At 41.1% G+C, this 17,736-nt stretch overlaps 3 protein-coding genes across 6 annotated transcripts; 1 reads left to right on the forward strand and 2 right to left on the reverse strand.

Annotated features, from left to right (window-relative positions):
• Positions 1-1,245: 1,245 nt before the first annotated feature.
• Positions 1,246-2,475, reverse strand: LOC121720708 (prostate stem cell antigen-like). The gene is made up of 3 exons (XM_042107071.1): positions 2,367-2,475; positions 1,811-1,927; positions 1,246-1,634 (listed from the first exon to the last, which is right to left on the reverse strand). Exons 1-3 carry the CDS (start codon positions 2,449-2,451, stop codon positions 1,411-1,413), a joined length of 426 nt encoding a protein of 141 aa, XP_041963005.1. The 5' UTR covers positions 2,452-2,475; the 3' UTR covers positions 1,246-1,410.
• A 433-nt stretch (positions 2,476-2,908) lies between these two features.
• LOC121721102 (cleft lip and palate transmembrane protein 1-like protein) lies at positions 2,909-9,640 on the reverse strand. 4 transcript variants are annotated; one of them, XM_042107728.1, is made up of 18 exons: positions 9,511-9,640; positions 7,967-8,009; positions 7,771-7,860; positions 7,413-7,602; positions 7,124-7,272; positions 6,569-6,647; positions 6,369-6,486; positions 6,161-6,255; positions 5,883-5,967; positions 5,691-5,794; positions 4,726-4,758; positions 4,454-4,504; positions 4,248-4,330; positions 4,127-4,161; positions 3,955-4,010; positions 3,834-3,878; positions 3,613-3,725; positions 2,909-3,421 (listed from the first exon to the last, which is right to left on the reverse strand). In XM_042107728.1, the coding sequence occupies exons 2-18, from the start codon at positions 7,984-7,986 to the stop codon at positions 3,337-3,339; spliced, it is 1,431 nt and encodes a 476-aa protein (XP_041963662.1). In that variant the 5' UTR covers positions 7,987-8,009; positions 9,511-9,640; the 3' UTR covers positions 2,909-3,336. The 4 variants fall into 4 exon arrangements, with proteins under 4 accessions (XP_041963662.1, XP_041963661.1, XP_041963660.1 ...); XM_042107727.1 differs by having other exon boundaries at positions 7,771-7,865; XM_042107726.1 differs by having other exon boundaries at positions 7,967-8,137; positions 9,511-9,615.
• Positions 8,718-17,509, forward strand: mrs2 (magnesium transporter MRS2). Its single transcript, XM_042107730.1, has 11 exons — positions 8,718-9,470; positions 9,584-9,648; positions 9,787-9,823; positions 9,915-10,027; positions 11,626-11,799; positions 12,057-12,187; positions 12,524-12,640; positions 14,265-14,417; positions 14,884-15,001; positions 15,745-15,858; positions 16,848-17,509. Exons 1-11 carry the CDS (start codon positions 9,248-9,250, stop codon positions 16,917-16,919), a joined length of 1,317 nt encoding a protein of 438 aa, XP_041963664.1. The 5' UTR covers positions 8,718-9,247; the 3' UTR covers positions 16,920-17,509.
• The last annotated feature ends 227 nt before the right edge of the window (positions 17,510-17,736 follow it).

Here is a 17,736-nt window from a genome sequence, read left to right on the forward strand (position 1 = left end):
ACCACTCGGCGCAGTCCACCTCACCGAAATAACAAAATTCATAGTTCACCCACCTCTTATTTTACCACTACATCCCTGTAGTGACATTTTCTGATTGATCATACTGCAAAAATGCCATACCATTGCAACGCTATTTACACTACAACTCTCATAATGGGTGGAAATTCTATTTTGGCTTTCCAAATTTGCATCTAATCTGCATTTAGTCAAAAAAAGTCTCACAATCCAGTGCTGTTTATATTTATTTTGGTGTAAAAATGTTGCTTAATCAAAGGGGCAACAGTAAAAGTCAGAGTCCTCAGACAACTCCTCTCTTCTGCAGCAGCTGAAACATTCGAACAGAATTTGTGTGAGGAAAAACCAAAGTGTTTTGAGACATTTTTCTTGTCTGAGAGAAATGGTTATGATAAACTATGGTGTTCCAGTAGCCTGGCCCCGCCCACCTAGAGCTTCTTTCAGGGAGATCTAGTCTGGAACACAACAGACACTCATCAGAAGACCATAGTGGGCAGTTGGGGATGTACAGCCTCATCATAGAATTGAGATAGCAGGGAGCAGATCCAGTCAGTGTCCTATAGGCCAAGGTGAGAGATTTCAATTTAATTCTGGCTATAGGGAGCCAATGGAGAGTAACTAGGAGAGGAGTTACATGTGTCCTCTTTGGCTGATTGAAGACCAGGCGTGCTGCAGAATTCTGAATCTGTTGTAATGATCTTACTACACAAGCAGGCAGGCCAGCTAACAGTGAATTACAATAGTCTAGTTTGGAGATAACCATGGCCTGTACAAGAAGTTGTACAGTACAAACCGACATGATTTTGCAATTGAGGCTACATGCTCAGAAAAGTTGAGTCGGACATCAATTATGACGCCCAAGTTACCTGCCGATCTAGTAGGGGTTAACAAGCATGTTGATCAGTGTTTCATGCACAATCTGATAGGCGACAGATTACCAGAGGACATCATGGAGATCTGGAGTTGCACCTTTCCAGAATTTAGTCCTCCCATATGTCAAATGCTGATGCTGAATGCTGATACTGTTCAATGATATGGCTAAATTGAAATTGTGATATGAACATCAGTAAGCCCTGGGCCTGTTCTTATACATGCAGTTCAAAATGTAGCCTATGTATGTTTGCCTTGAATGTTTTACTGAGCGCTAACATTCCTTTATTTATTAGTTTTCTAATCTGAAAGTCTAGCTTTGTAAGCTTCATGTAGTTATTCAAGGAAAGAAATCCAAGGGATGTTTTGGAAAGATTTACTAGAATCTTCTGTCAAACGTTTTAACATAATACAAGCATAAATATTTGGAAAAAATAACAAAGTAATAACAAAATGCATTTACATACGAGACATTGTTGACTGTAACAGCTTCAAACACCTTAACAGAACACATCTGCTTACTGGTCAGTTAGACTGTAGGCCTAATAGTGTGAAAGTGAGGAGAGAGATAGGCAGCGCCAGCAGCCATGTGTGGGGTCTGATGTTGGCCGCTCCGCTGTAGTTGCAGAGCCGTGAAGAGCAGCAGTTGACCTTGTTGCCATTCCCAGCGTTGTCCACTGATGCACTGGCTGCCGCCCCTGAGCAAGTGGCCCTGCTGGCACACTGTTTCACAATGGCTTTCACCCCATCTGTGGACACACAGGAGATGAGAGGAGAATAAGTCCTGCACACCAGTAGCAATAAACTATACTCATAATCCTATTCATTTACACATACTTGATTTATCCAGCCCACTGCGATTTTATTTTATCTTAAATGTTGCTATATGACACCCAGGGCTAGAGGATGCCACCCTTGCACTTACTCATAGTGTCAATGGTGGACATGCAGGTATCCAAGGGAGGGTTGCAGTCTTGGCTGTTCTGGTTACACTGTTCATTGCTATTGGTGGCACTGCACACATAGCATTTCAGTGTGTCCACTGAACACAAAAACATTACACAGCATTGTTATGAATCTGTGCTGTTTTAGATCATATATTCCACAAGTCTTTATTTGATAACAATGAAAATAAACAGCCCCCCTCATGCAGTGGATCAATGAAAAGAACACTCAACAATTCAACTAAATGCTACGACATTGAATCGCTATATCTCAGTATACTCAAGAGCAAGCAAGAACAGCAAACTTGACACCTTTGCTGAGTTTGCTGGAAATGGGAAAGTATTATGAAAATACTTTAGATCTTGCGGTGATGAAACACAGCATGAGGAAACATTTCATTGTTTGAATCAACTGAATTGATTATCAGTATAAATAATTAGTTGAAATTCAGCATTGATCAGTCTGTAATTTCACTTGTTTTATGTTGTCGTTAATAAGAATGCTACAGTTTATGCTTCCCAAAGTCCACTCCTTACCTGAATGCACACACAAAAAGAGAACCAGTAGTCCAGGTAGATTCTTCATATTTGCAGAGCTGTACAGGTAAGTGTGTGTGTGCATGTGTGTGTTTTATAGGTTTCAGGTAAACACCCTCTTAGAGGAACCACCCAGAAGGCATTCTTTCACTCACATTCTTCCTGTCTGTCAAGATGTAAAAACATGACTGATGTCATCTTGTCAAATTATCTTTAGACAATTCTAGAGAACACCACTCCTTTTCAATATAAACAAGTAGAAATATGAAATAGGTGATGAGCATAAATAAGCCTATTGCCCTTCACCAATAGTCCCAATTTTGTGGGCAGGGTTCAATTCAAACTGGCTTCCAGGCTACTTCACCCAAGCCACAAGAGACAGAAGCACGTAAAGCGCAGTGAAAAAACAGGACTGTCCTCTTCAACAGGAGTGAAACTGCTAGTGTGATACTGTTCAGGCAGATATAATCAGGCTTTTGTTTGTTTGAGTGCTCTCCTGACAACCACATATTTGATATCCAGAACTCCATTAAAAGCATATCTCATGAGAAAAACTCCTTTATTCAGATGAGAAGAACATTATGCAAGAACAGGAATGTGCTAAATAACAGTGTTAAATGGATTTAGAGAGAATATTTTCATTTGAAATAAATGAAAATTAAAAGATAAACTTGCATTTGCAGTGCAGTTGTGTCAGATGGCCAGGACAGTCATCAACTTACAGAAAGCGTGTTGAAGAAGCTCTGTCATGTTTACTAATTTAAAATATTATTTTAAATATAAATGATGATACCTGAAACCTGAGCTAACAAGACAAAAAAAAAAGATTCCAGAACAGCATGCTAGGGCAAGACGTTTCTGGAATATAAATACAAGCAACTTGCTCGGGCTCCCTACTCCAGTCGTGCTTCTTCAAAGATCCTGAACAGTCAGGCTACAGCGTGGCCTCCTTCTGCTTCTCAGGGGACTCTCAGTCCTCATGAGGCTTCCCTTTCAGCCTCTGCCTGCAGCTCGCTCCATATTCTCGACCACGTGTTTTTCTGACAGGGTACAGTCTGGCCAAAGGGGGAAGGACAAACGTATAGATTCTCTCAAAGGTCACATAGTTACATCAACAGCATCTGAAGTCATGCAGTCATCATTACTGCAACCACAGTCAAATCTGAATAGGAATTGACCATGTGGTTCAATCCTACAGTAGTTAGTTTGATCTTTATCAACTATTGGTTTTAGAACTAGAGCCCACCTCCTCTGGTAGAGGTGAAGGAGGAAGATGACATCGTCCCTGAAGCAGGCCAGAGGGTGTGATGGCACCGTGAGGATGGTGCTGAGGATGTCATTGAGAAAGGTACTCATCCCCTGGGAGAACAACACACAAACATCACCCTCAATACCCTCAATATGTTTAGTACACTGAGCAGAGGGCATGTTCACTGAAGAGTTATAGCTGAAAATAACAGCACTTACCTTGTACATGTAGATTGAAGACTGCAAATGTTCAACTGATTTTAACTGAGAACAGAAGAAAACAAAATATTGTACTTCAACTGAACTAAATTATGTTTGGTATTTGGCATAACCCACTAACCTTGTAGTTCACGTAGAGCTGAGGAAATCCAGAGAGAAAGCCAAAGGCGTATACTCCTGACCCAGGGCAGAACACACACCAGGCATTAGGCCTATACGTAACACATGAGTAGTTCTGCAATCCTAAACAATTTTTCAATTTCAAAACTCAGATGTTCCAAAAATGTACATACCTGTAACAAGGCTGCTGATAAACCAAGAATACCAACTGAAAGGCACAAAAGACTTTGATTATGCTGAGTTTCATATGTTATAATCATGAGATACAAAGGTCGTCTTTTGTGGGTCTTATACCTTTTGTTCTTCACGTATAAGAATGAATAGGTGACTCCACTGACACAAAGTGGACACAGCAGATATGAAAGAAATCGCATTCCCTACGGCCAGCAGAATAGTTCAGTTTAGATACTCAAACAATACCCAAGAGATACTGAACTCATGAGCTTTAGTAGACTGCATTTATAAAGTTTGTAGACTGATAATATTTACTTTCATTTTACCTGTGAATCATAGCCTGAGGTTACTCTCTCTAGTTCTTCAAATTTGTCATCCTGAGGGAGACAGCAGAAATTACTACTGTAGAAATTACAGCAGAAATTCTGTGTTCTACTCTGATGGATGCTGAAACTACAAGAGATTTCATGCACGCTTTTGCATGCTTTGCATTCCATGGTGAATGTCTATGACATAACAAGCCTGTTGAGTTCAGATGGATATTTAAATGTGAATCTGGCAGATATGTTGACTCTGATAATATTCTCCAACACTGTACCTGAATGCTGAAGGCCCTCTTAAGTTTCCAGAGCTGTGGGAAAGACAGAATCAGCACAATGGTTCTGTGAAGGAGTTATAGCTGTGAAAAGCACTGACATGGACAAGCAATGACTGTTAACATTTTACAGCAAATTAAATTATGTTTCCTAAACAAAAGGCAGGAGGAGCACATAAGGATTATTGGCAATGCACAAAGTGTCCCACGTTCTCCCCATTCTCTGGTACTAGCTCACATTACCTTTATGCATAGGGGCTGAGAGTGGATTGATCACACGCAAACTCTACCGAGCCAAACATGCTTATTATCATGCTCTAAATCAAGCATTCTGATGAACACACGTTGACTAAAACCATGACTGCTATGTGTTTCAGTCTTTGGGCTCTATCTTACACCCGGCACAACGTGGCGCCAAGCGCGATGCAAGTCTTGTTCCTATCTTACACCCAAGGCAGTGATAGATTTTTCACCATGCACTGCAGTTCAATTGAACATTGCGCCCAGGGGTATGTCAATTAAAAAAAATAGGTGAGGTCAGAGACATGATCCAAAATCGCTATCTTACACCCTAAAAATCCTTACGCTAACTGACCAAGAAAAAACTGGTCTAAAGCGAAAGGCGCATATAAAGCACAGCTATTTTAAAGACGCACTGTCACAAGATGTAAGCAGCCCTTAGCAACGAGTCCCAGGCAACGACTCATCTGCAGGATAATCCTTATTCGTATTCAGTCATTTGAACATTATTGGGGTAAGTGTTTTTTCAGGCTGTTTTCGATTGTAACCCCTTGTCAGTCAACTGTGTATGGTTTGTTGTTGCCTAGCACGGTGAAATAAGTTTCACTTTTCCTATGAGTTCAAATAATAGGCAAGTGCAGATGCATGTGGGCTATACTCTGCTAGTCATACACAGGTTTTAGTAAAGCAATACACAATCTCGCTGCTTAGGTTTTTTCATACTGTACCTCCAGCACCACCCCCACTCCAGTGGGTATCAGCAGCAGCCAGCTTGTCTGGTCCCCCAGCAGGTGGAGGAAAATGACCACTGTGCTGAAACAGCGCCACAGCACTACAGACGCACAAAACACCACCGGTCACTATACCAGGATCAGCACCATCACCACCACCACAATGGCTCCCACCACAAGGAAACGCACCTGATCTTTTAGACATGCCGGCCATGGTCGTCTTCTTCCTCCAGAAGTTGAAGTCATTTTTAATAGCGAGGAACTCAAACAGAAGCTGGAAAATACCATATTGTGTGAGATAAAGCATGTAAAAATAAAAGTAGATTTATTTTAACTTTTGGTTTTAGTTAAGCATTCTGAATCCTGAATTCTGAAAAGAGCTTACAGTACATGAAGTATAGCTGAAAAGAGCTTACATTAAGAATAGCTGAAAAGAGTTACATTAAGAATAGCTGAGAAAAGCTTACATTAAGAATAGCTGCAAAAATGGTGAGAGCCAATATGTATCCGTTAGTGTCCGTAATCACACCTTTGATTTCATCAACCTGGTGCTCTGTAAATCCTGCAACACAAATTAGTTAGAAGTCAAATCAGATAACAAAATAATTTCTCACACAATATTTCATTACATGCATCTTTATAACATATTATGCATGTATATATTAAATCACTTACCAAATTGTTTTAGGGAATACATTACATCTCTCAAATGGCTCCGCAATCTGAATTTCCTCAGAGAGATATTTTCGTAGGTCAACATTAAAGGGACCTCAGCTGTAGACTCATTTATCTCCTGTAACAAGGGAAATAAAACATAAGCCATTCGTATATAAAATGATGAGCTTATGTAAAATGTGAAATGTGAGGTTACATACAATGATGTCCCTCCTTCTGATCTGTAACTCATCAACAACCATGAGGGGCAGATACATCTTCTTTTTCCCTTCTTCCACCCTGGAAAGAACCAAGAACAAGAAATGGACCAGGCATGAAATGGGTGTAAGACAGATTCCCTGAGGTCAGTAGTTCTGTAAACACACCCCAAAGAAAGATAATATTCATATCTGACTGAAGCATCTGAATGAGAACAGATGGGACAGGGTCACGACACTGTAACTGACAGCTGCTCTCTGATTGGTAGGCTCTGGGTCTGTTCTAATTTGGACAAGGGCACACATATAAATGAAGTCTGCAACAATCTTCCAAACGAGAGAGGACCACCAGGGAAAAGGTACATTGGAGTCATTTAGTGGCAATGTTAGCAGATTAGCACAGCATATTTTCATTATCAATTAGCTCAGAATATTTGCTTAATTGTTTATACTATTACAACTATTAGACTCTGTTTGAAGGTCCACTCTTGTCTTGACCAGTGAGCTTCTGCACTAACCCCTTCACTCTGGTAGAGTGATGTCTACCCTGGTACTCACACTTTCAAATAGCGACGCACATCACTTGGCACAGCCCCTTTGCTGAAACTGAACGCCGCCATGATGCTGAGGCAGAGACGCGAGTGCCAGTGGGAGACAGGTGCAGTTGGCACAGAGCCAGGAGCTGGCTGCGGCAGCTCGTCCGTGTCCTGCAGACAACATGCATACAGCTGTAGCCAGCTATGAACCCCAGAGGGCACATATCCACTCAGCCAATGGAATACATAGCTCATGAAAGGCTACTGGAAACACCAGACAGTTTCCAAATAATTTAGAAGCCGAACTTCACCTGTGCAGCATGGCCATTCAGGCTAGTGGTCATCTCAGGTGGATGCTGTGTTGTATGAGAGGTGAGTCTGGTGACATAGCTCACGTGCTGGCTATCCTCCCAGGGGGGCCCTCTGCCACTGTGCACATATATTACTGCAAATAGAGGTCCATTGCTTCGGGCTGCCTCTGGGAGTGACACATTCAATTTTCTTTAACAGAAAAGCACAGAATGTTAACATGTTTTGTGGCAGTTATAACACTACTGTCTCCTGGTTTCACACCAGGTTGTTGATTAGCCTAGGTATTCACATCATATGTCTGTTATTTGCAAATGAAGCAAGACCTGCAGGGCCAAATGGGAGATAACTGACCATTACCTCTCAAATTTAGTGAAGATATTAAACTCGTTTTCCTGATGGAGCAGTCTGTGTCCTTTTACATCGCTGGGATCTAATGTTGAGAAAATGCTGAGCTTTGGGAGGAAACATTAAGTCAAACTCGTGAAGAACTAGTCTGCAATAGGCTATTTTTTATTATAACACGCATGCAGGAGATGCTGTTGTCGTGACTCACCTGAGAGTTTTCAGCAACATATGGGGAAATGCAGCTGTCACTTCTGTTGGTGTCACAAGGTTTTGTATAAACAAATCCATAAAGAACCCAGCAGGTATGCAGTACATACACGACGAACACACCCACGACCACCTTAGTGACAGACGTGTTTGCATTGGCTCCTTTCGTGGTCTTAGAATAACAAGATGGAAACATATTGTAGGCGCAAAGTAATCGACCTCAAACCATGAAAAATACGATACGGCATAGGCCTATATCCTACAAAATCTCAGCCTGATGCAGACCTAAAGAAAATGTCATTTTGCATACCCAGTGCAGGGGATGCTACATTGTATCAAAGGCTACAGTAGGCTACAGCCTATCACATCAGGTCGCAGCACGCTAGACCAATGCAGCACAGAAATAATCATGTGGCTCAGTATCGTCCAATAACGTGAACAGATTTGATCAACGCTGCTCTTACTGCATTTCAAAAATAAATCCTTTACATTTCATCGAGCAGAAGGTAGAACATGTTTTTGATCTATTATGATGAATGGCCTATTTAGCCTACAATTGTGTAGGCTACTCATATGAAACAAATAATGGCTAATAGAAGAACATCGTGAAACACTGATTGAGGAAGCTACGTATGTTTTTATTCTATCTTGTTATCCCTCTTAAGTTTTTCCTCTTCAATTTAGCGGATGCATGTGCCGACAGCAACAAATCAACATACACCCCATTGCATTGTGGTCTGGACCAGTGCATGCCAGCCTGCCTCAGATGTGAACGTTAGCTGGTGACATTATGTCCAGTTCAGCTTTGACGTAGTAACCTTTCCTCACAAGCATTGAATAGGCTTGCATCTAAAAGGACTTTACGGAAATCCCAACAACGAATCTGAAATGTTGACTCCACGGACACTGCCACACTGAACTTATATACGTAGCATCATGCATGAAGTTTCTTTTATCGTTAGCATTTGAGCTAGCTCGGAGTAGTGGCAGGCTAAGTGGCTAAGTTTTGTTTCTTTTCTGCAGCAGGCTGGTTTGTAGGCTAGCAATGTGAAATTGCTTTAACAGTTAAATACCTTGGCAGCATAGCTATAAGGCGCGTAACCAATGTTTCACCAGTAGGCTAACGTTAAAACTTTTTGGCAAATCTATTAAAATTAGGGCTGCGTCCGGCTACAGCTGGAATCAACTGGTCATACTTGCTAACTAGTTACACATACTGTCTATGTAAACACCATGGACGTGTACCAACAAAAGTTAGATAAGTCCATATAACATCGGCAAAATGGAAGCATTCATGAGGTTTCTTTGCCGAGAAGGACTGCGAGGAGCACATCATGAGTTGAACGTTTTAGCTTGTTCAAGTTGTTTGCCTCTCCGAATTGTAAGAGGTTCAAGATCACCTTTCAGTTGTCCTAATGCTCATCACTGCACGTCAGCAACGAGATGTCAAGGGGGTCATATACTCAGTCAACAGTCAACATTATTACAGAAATTACATTTTAACAGTAAGTGTAGTGTTTGCTCATCTTATTATAGCTTGTTTACCTGGATCTCATCTGAATAAACCCAGTGTTAGAATGCTGTGATGTAGTAGGCCTGACAGTGATTTGTCTTGCAGCTGTGTCATGTCGCTTCAAAGTGTCAGAGGCTTCCCTGTCCAGTGTTGCTCCAGTTTTTGTTGTGGTATGTGCAGTAGTCTACAGTCCAATCTGAATGCTAAGGCAGACAGAATTACAAGATGAATGAACTATGCAGCATTATTAACCAAAGTTACAGTGCACTGATAAGATGTATTTTACTTTTGATCTTTTGAATTTGTAGATGAAATTTGACAAAAATGGGAATGTCACCACATCTGGTAAGAAAGTATTGTATTTTGCCATTAAAAAATAACACACTGTGTCTATAAACGTGTTTGTCATCTGTCAACTCTTGTCATCTTTCTCCAGAGAAGAAGAAAACAGAGCTGTATCAGGAACTGGGTTTACCGGCCAGAGACCTGAGGTTCCAGCACCAGACAAGCATCAACACACGCAACAATAGTATCATCCTACAGATGGAGGTAACCCGTGTGTGTGTGTGTGTGTGTGTGTGTGTGTGTGTGTGTGTGTGTGTGTGTGTGTGTATGTATGCATGCTATTGGTCCCCTGTGTCTGTTTTGTAAGTGTTGATTGTTGTATTATTATGTGTGTCATCCAGTGTTGTATGCTGTGATTTCCATGTTGGAACACCAATTTATATCTGGATACAGTCCAACTTGCTTTGACATTAGATAATATTCTGTAACATGTGTCACTTGCTAATGCCAAAGAGTTAAAACGTTATGCTCATGGTCATATGGTTACCTCCAATTTACTGACCTATTCTTTGGGTCCTCTTGAGTCCTGCGAAAACTGCTCAGACCTGCCAAGACATGAACAATATCTCTGGCACTAAGATGTTAGCAGCAGATTTAAATCCTGTATGTTAGAAAGAGCAGCCATAACAGATTTGACTCATCCCACAGATATCTTATCTGCTTGAGATTGGATTTTGAAGCCAGGGCAATTACCTTAAACTCCTTGTCATGTTACCCATAGTGTCTGGGAACTTAATGGTGCTGAAATAGGCCACTGCTTTTGGGCAATACCATTGCCATGAAGGAATGCACAAAAAAAGAGTAGGTGAGTTGCACATGCCACATTGGCATCCTCTCGAGTAGCTGTGTGTCACAGCAGAATACTTCCCCAATATTCCTCCTCCAACAATATCTCCGTGTGACATCACTACTACCTTGATGAGTGCTGCTGTTACGAGTGAATCTACGTTTTGTATGTTGTGTGTGCGGTCATGTCTTTGCTCATCCATGTTTGTTTTGTTAGTCTGCCATTGGAAGGCTACGATACATGAATGTTGTTCATGCATAAGCGTTGAACTGTTGTGTTACTCAGTAATTAGCGGATTGAACTGGAAAGCATATTTCCTGCATACCGCTATATGCCCTTTTGCGCTGTAGTTGCATTTCATAGAACATGCAGTTCGTAGAACTCCTTTTTTCTTGTATTTGGACAGCATGGAACTGGGGATTTTTGAGTTCCTAGAACTATTTGAGCTCCTACCGTGGGGCAGGGTCTTTTGCTTGCGCAGAGGAATCATGGCTGATGTACATGCCAACTTGGCCAAGGCAGCCAAAGCGGCATTTTTAAAAAATCTCTGTAAAACAATTCAGCTTCTGTTTAAATGTTGACATAAAAACTGCATGAGAAATCTGCAGAGACTGACACAACAAATGCTTTCTGGACAGATGAGAAGAAAGAGAATGAAAGCAAATGCTTCCTAATACAATGAGCTTGTAGTTTGTTAATACACTTCAGTAGCTAGCAGGTAAATAGCAATGCTGTTCGTTTCATTACTTTATGTTCATGTAAGTGTCATTTCAGTCATCTCGTTATGTCATCTCAGAGTCCCTACTGTGTGTGAATGTGAAGCGCTTTGAGTGTCTAGAAAAGCACTATATAAATTTAACGTGTTATGCAAACAGAAAAAAAATCTAGTGTGTAGTTCTAGCCTCTCCATTTAGTAGTTAGTAGAATTGTGTTAGAACTTAGAACTGTTGAGTCCGAATGTGGCTTATGATCCTCTGTCTCTTACCTGATGTCTCATAATGAGTGGTGTCCCCAGTCTCTGAAGGCCATAGTGACGCTGGACTGGCTGCTGGTGCTGGACTTCCGAGGCACGGGGCTGGAGAAGTGGCTGGTGCTGGAGCTGGGCCCACAGCTGGCTGGAGACGGCACGCTGGTCACCTACTCCTTACCCTTTGAATTCCGAGCTCTGGAGGCCATCCTGCAGCACAGGGTAAGACCAGTTAAGAGATCGGCATCAGTATCAGTAAAGAATACATAATGGGCTTGTGGAGTTGAGTTCACACACATCTTTCTGTGCTTTATCATTCTGCATCATGCTGTCATTCTAGGTGTATAATAGCACAGTATTTTGTATGTATGTAATGTAATTTGTAATGTATTAGGCCTATTTGTAATAATTATCTACAGTATGTGTGCTGAGTCTGAAGCACTATGGCATGGCATTTATTTGTGATGGCTGGTCTATAGGTGAACATTTTGCAGGCCAGGCTGAATGAGATGCAGCCTCAGATTATAGACTCTCTTGAGTCTCTGATGGATCCAAAAATCTTGTCTGCAGACCGCAGTAAGCTACACATGCTTCTGCTCAATAGCAAAGGGTAAGTATGTAAACTCATACTTCATTAAGACTTCCAGATTTACATGTGTTTATATGTGCATGGTATTGACACAACGTCTCAGATTAATGAAGCTGAGTTTTAAGGATGTCAAATCTGTTATGGCTCTAAAATAGATTAAATATGACTAAAGTAAGACTTCATTAAGACTAGAATACAATAAACAACTAAATAAGACTATAATAGACTAAAAGAAAAACAATATGGCTTATACAGCCTGCACATCTGGTGCTCAGGCCCTAATTACATGAGCAGCGAATTTCCAGCGGATGCACTAGGAAGTGTCAACAGCAAACTCCTGCTTTTTAACATGTTCAGTCTTTCAGAATTGGAGACCGACATCAAAGTATTCAAGGACAGTCTGCTTAAAATCCTGGATGAAGATGAACTCATCGAAGAGATGTGCCTGACCAAATGGACAGACCCCCGTGTGTTGTAAGTGAAGTACCTCCATGTACAGCGCCCTTCGCATTTATTGGCACCCCTGATAAAAAATTGAGTAAAAAGGGGTATAAAATTCATCGTTTGGCCATTTATCCGGGTTGCACAGTGAAAACAATGTAACCTTGAAGGGGGCAAATGTATGCAGAGAAACAAAAATGCCTCCTTAACCCATTCCCGCCGGATGCTGCACGACGCAACATACTATCTCCCGCCGGATGCTGCACGATGCAACATTCTATCTCCCGCCGGATGCTGCATAGCGCAACATTGAATCTCCTGCTGGTTGCTGCGTAGCGCTGCATGCTTTTTATTTCATGTTTCTAGGTGCTACAGAGGCTTAGATATTACATTTTGGTAGACGTTGACAATTTTTAGTATTTTTTCAAAAAACCCTGAGGAAATAAGGTTATTTAGTCTAGAATGCCATAGGATTCTATAGGCGTTTTTAGCAGGCATTGTAGGAGTAAATGGGTTAAAGGAGAACTCCAGACGATTTGAACACGTAGCTCTGTTGTTTGTGGTCACGGAGTGCTGTCAGTAGCGAGAAAAACGGAGAAAAAAATAGTTACCTACACTGAGTTATGCTCCTGGTAGAGTTCGCACCTAGGCGGCTGAAATGGTGCAGGCTTTAAGTTGGCTGAATTAGCACAACTTTTATGCATTTCTTTCACATCTACAGCAGTCATATTCACTGTGTTCACTCGGAAGGAATCAGTTCACATGGCTAGGCACTTGTATGTATGACATCTCGAACGTGTTAAAATGCTAAAAGCACGTTTAAAGCCTGCCCCGTTTCAGCCGCCTGGGTGCGAACAGGAGCATAACTCGGTATAGGCAACATTGATTTTCTCTGTTTTTCTTGATACTGACAGCACTCCATGACCACAAACAACAGACCTACGTGTTGAAATCGACCGGAGTTCTCCTTTAATAAATTAATATTTAAAAAAAAAAACACTTTTGCCAACTTTGACCCTTTGCCAATAAAACTATTCTTCTATGGAGTTGAAGAATACTGTACAAAGCAAGGGACCGTTTCTCTTTACATAATTCCTAGATTTCTAGGTTCTCATTTCTCTTCCCTGTTTTTCTATGGGGTCCAGATCAGGGGACTGAAATGGTCATGGCACGACACTTTATTTTCTGCTCCGTAAGCTATTTTTGTGTGCATCTGGACATACATTTTGGTTCATTGACTTACTGGATGATCAAATCATGAGCCACTTTGAGTGAGATTTTTATTGAAATTGTCAGGTTTATCTTGTAGTTCATGATACAATGCACCCTAATTACCTTTGGAATAAAAACAGTCCCACGATATCAAAGACCCTAGAATGATATATTTATCATTAGGCATGGGGTACTTTTCAGTATAGTCAATCTTCTACGTACGCCAAACCCACCTTGAGTGTTGCCAAAGAGCTCAATAGAAATCAATAGAACATGATTCCAGACAAAGTCCCAGTAGTATTCAAGAACTCCAGGCATACCCGTTTTCAGTCAGCTTTTCCAGGGGTGCGAATTAATGTGGAGGGTGCTGTATCTTATATGGTCACTCAAACAGGATTTAGTGAATAGGTATATACAGTAGATGTGTGTTTGTGTGTGCTGGCAGTGAGGAGAGCAGCCTGGGCATTGACCACGCAGAGGAGATGGAACTGCTGTTGGAGAACTACTACATGCAGGCAGAGGAACTGGGCAATAAGACTCGTGAGCTGAAAGGCCTGATTGATGACTCTGAGAGTGTCATCTTCATCAACCTCGACAGGTGAGTCTAGACATACATGAGAGAGAAAGTTTTAAATCAGTATAATCTAGCCAGGCATTAGCAGACATAATATAGACAGACATGGGCTTTTGCACCAGTGGCTGTTAAAATTAATTTCTTGCTGTTTCACCAGATGGTGGCAGTGTGACATGATTTGCGTGTTTAGCTATGTGCTGGTCATGAGACACCTTTGCTGTTTCAAGTCAAGGTGAAATGGTAGATTTGAGTTGTTCAGACAGTTTTGACCGTTAGAGAGTTAACTTCGCTATTACAGCAAAACTGTTGTGATGTGTTTTTGTCCTTCTTTTGGTGATGAGCTGCTGTGTGTCTTATTTGCATCTCATTTATTCAGAATCTAGTCTAATAGCCACTATCACAACACCAAGACATGGTATGTGGTGATAAAATGCTTGAAATGAAATGTGATTTGTGTGATTCATGAATATTTTTCTGTTGATGGTCCAAGTCACCGAAATGTGATGATGCGGCTGAACCTGCAGCTGACGATGGGCACCTTCTCCCTGTCCTTGTTTGGCCTAATTGGTGTGGCCTTTGGGATGAACTTGCAGTCCAACTTAGAAGAGGTCAGTTGGCTATACACGGCATGAAAGAACATCAGTAGGAGAGAGTAGTAGTAGAAAAAAAAAGGAAAAAAATGCTTCGAAGCATTTTTTTCCTTTTTTTTTCTACTACTACAGATTAGACATCGTAACTGTGGAAATGTTGTGTGAATGAAAGACCTAAGTGTCTTGGGCTCATATTTTGTTCTCATTGTTTGAAAAGGGTTCCATACAGACAGTGCGGGAACAATTAATCAATTACCAAAATGGTTGACTATTAATTTAATCCACGATATTCGTGAGCCAACAGTGGGCGTCACCATGACACTTCTGTGTTCAGAAATCCGGTTATCTATTTTTGGCCGAAGCTACGTATATTGATTTTACTATGATGGTAGACAGTGCCTGACACATGATGAAAACCGAACAGGAGTAGGTTTTTACGAATAAGGTGGATAGTTGACAACTAATTGATGTATTGCTTAATTGTTGCACCCCTACAGAAACACTTGTTCTCATTTGATGATGACTCATTTGTACTTACCCTGCTCTCCTCCTGAGGGTGTATATGAGCTTAGAGCTGAACTGAATAGAGCTGTGGTACTCTCCACTAGCACAATATGTACCTCTGACAAACAGTCATTGTTTACAGAATGTATCCTGGAGTACCAATTCAATTTACTTTGAAATGCTATGAAAGGTCTCCAATGGTATCTCATCATCTAGTGACCATTGGTGTGTGTGTGTGTGTGTGTGTGTCTCTACAGGACCCACGTGTCTTCTGGATGGTGACAGGGATCATGTTCTTGGGCAGCGGGCTGATTTGGAGACGACTGCTCTCCTTCCTGGGACGACACCTGGAGCCATCCCCTCCACCCCCTGTGCGTAAGACACATTCTTGCACACACACACACACACACACACACACACACACACACACACACACACACATATTTAAATGATTTTATTTGAATCCAAAAGACAAGCAATGAAAAATTAAAACAAGATCCAAATACTTTGGGAAAAGTCATTGACAAGAAGACAGGTCTACATGGCTTGCATACTTTTACCTGTCCTTCCATTTATAACACTTAACACTTAAGGACAAACACAACCTCTTTGTCTCCATATTTGCATTCTCCCTATGATGCTGGAGATGGAGCAAAACAGACACTGAGGATAACCAATAATATGCACACACACACACACACACACACACACACAATTAGCACAATTAGTCTCAGCCTGCATACCCAAACATTGGCACAGTCTGACCGATACCCGTTGTGCACAAAGCTAGCAGTTCTGTAGGGGTCCATCAGTAGTACTCGTCACTCTGTGTGTGCAGTGTTAGTCATGGGGTGTTTGTACACACATTTGGAAAATCTGCATGAATGTGTTTTCTTCACTGTGCTGAGTCGTTTATTAACACTGTCATTTATTAACACAGTCAACATTTAGCAAGCCAAACAGCTTCACTAGTTGACAAGTGATTAACTACAACATATCACTTACAGGAGAAGTGGTCATGCAAAGATGTTATGCATGTCTTTGTCAGGTACAATGACATGGACAAAGTGCACACCATATGCATGTTAAAATCTTTATTCTGACGAAAATAAATGAAATAAGCTATCAAAGTTAAATAGTTGCTCACCCTTCCCTATTCTCTAGAGTGGAGGTAATTATCCCCAGGCTCTTAGAATAGAAAGCAAGAGCAACAGCGAACGCTTGCCCCCTCATTACCTGTTCCTCAGCCCCTGTCTTAAGAACACTCTCACTGGGCCATCTGACCCTGGGGAGCAGAGGAGGGCATGCTGATCTCAACTGCTGTGGAACACGTGCCTATTGACACCCTTCTCCTTTGTAGATCCCCCCAGTATGGAAGAAGGGCCACATCACCTCCCTGAGAGGGACAGACGTGAAAGGAGGAGTCAGATGATGATGATGATGATTATGTCGAGAATGGCGATGGTGATGTTGATGATGTTGGCGATGAAAACACAAATCAGATACTCATGGAAAGGTGAATCATGTTGACAGTGTTTTGCATTCATGTCATTGAAGTTCAGCTTTTGTGCTTACATTTGAAATGTACATTTGGTAATGTAGGTTTGTGGTTTCAATTGTATTTATTTCTGTAAGTATACAAGCACATAACATTCTCTTGCCATGCCACCATCCTGTGGAGCTGAGAGCTGTCCCCAGCGCAGCACACTGGATATATTGATATAGTGCTGAAGATAGATACCTCTTTAAAACATTACCGTAATAGAGGATGACCTAATGTTGTTCCCTTTGCGCTTATATACTTGAGTCTGACACACAGTTCCTGCACATTTGATATTTTTTGTAACCATGGGTGTAAGATGGTGTTTGAAACATGCTTTAGTTGTTTTATAACCACCACAGTGTATACCAAGCAGTTTGAAAGTTTGGTTTTGAATAAGACTGATCAAATTATACTTCTAATCATATTATGACTGTTGTATTATACAATAAAATTTAAGTCACAGAAGAATCTATTCTAAAGATGGTGTTTGACTACTTTCTAATATTTGGTTGGGCATAAATCCCATGTTATGGTGGTTCACAGCTCATTGGGTTGGATTTCAGGCACTGAATGTAGCCTAATGATCACCAGGGGGAGCCAAGGGACCAGATAAAATGTTAGGGTTTTTGGATGACTAAATCACAAATCTACAAAACAAGATAAATAAAATAATAATGTTTGCATTTTATAATATAACGTGGGGTGT

This window comes from Alosa sapidissima, chromosome 10, assembly GCF_018492685.1.
Source record: "Alosa sapidissima isolate fAloSap1 chromosome 10, fAloSap1.pri, whole genome shotgun sequence".
Classification (NCBI taxonomy): Eukaryota; Metazoa; Chordata; class Actinopteri; order Clupeiformes; family Clupeidae; genus Alosa; species Alosa sapidissima.

Excerpts from the sequence above, each read along its gene's own strand:
- LOC121720708 (XM_042107071.1), bottom strand. The coding sequence starts at position 2,451 with ATGCACACACACACTTACCTGTACAGCTCTGCAAATATGAAGAATCTA. Across the intron at positions 1,928-2,366 it reads CTTTTTGTGTGTGCATTCAG|TGGACACACTGAAATGCTAT; the intron begins GTAAGGAGTGGA and ends TTTTGTGTTCAG. Across the intron at positions 1,635-1,810 it reads GTCCACCATTGACACTATGA|ATGGGGTGAAAGCCATTGTG; the intron begins GTAAGTGCAAGG and ends GTGTGTCCACAG.
- LOC121721102 (XM_042107725.1), bottom strand. The coding sequence starts at position 8,161 with ATGTTTCCATCTTGTTATTCTAAGACCACGAAAGGAGCCAATGCAAAC. Across the intron at positions 4,331-4,453 it reads CCTCAGGCTATGATTCACAG|GGAATGCGATTTCTTTCATA; the intron begins GTAAAATGAAAG and ends TGCTGGCCGTAG. Across the intron at positions 3,879-3,954 it reads AGCTCTACGTGAACTACAAG|TTAAAATCAGTTGAACATTT; the intron begins GTTAGTGGGTTA and ends TTCTGTTCTCAG.
- mrs2 (XM_042107730.1), top strand. The coding sequence starts at position 9,248 with ATGGAAGCATTCATGAGGTTTCTTTGCCGAGAAGGACTGCGAGGAGCA. Across the intron at positions 12,188-12,523 it reads CTTCTGCTCAATAGCAAAGG|TCTTTCAGAATTGGAGACCG; the intron begins GTAAGTATGTAA and ends TAACATGTTCAG. Across the intron at positions 15,859-16,847 it reads AGCCATCCCCTCCACCCCCT|ATCCCCCCAGTATGGAAGAA; the intron begins GTGCGTAAGACA and ends TCTCCTTTGTAG.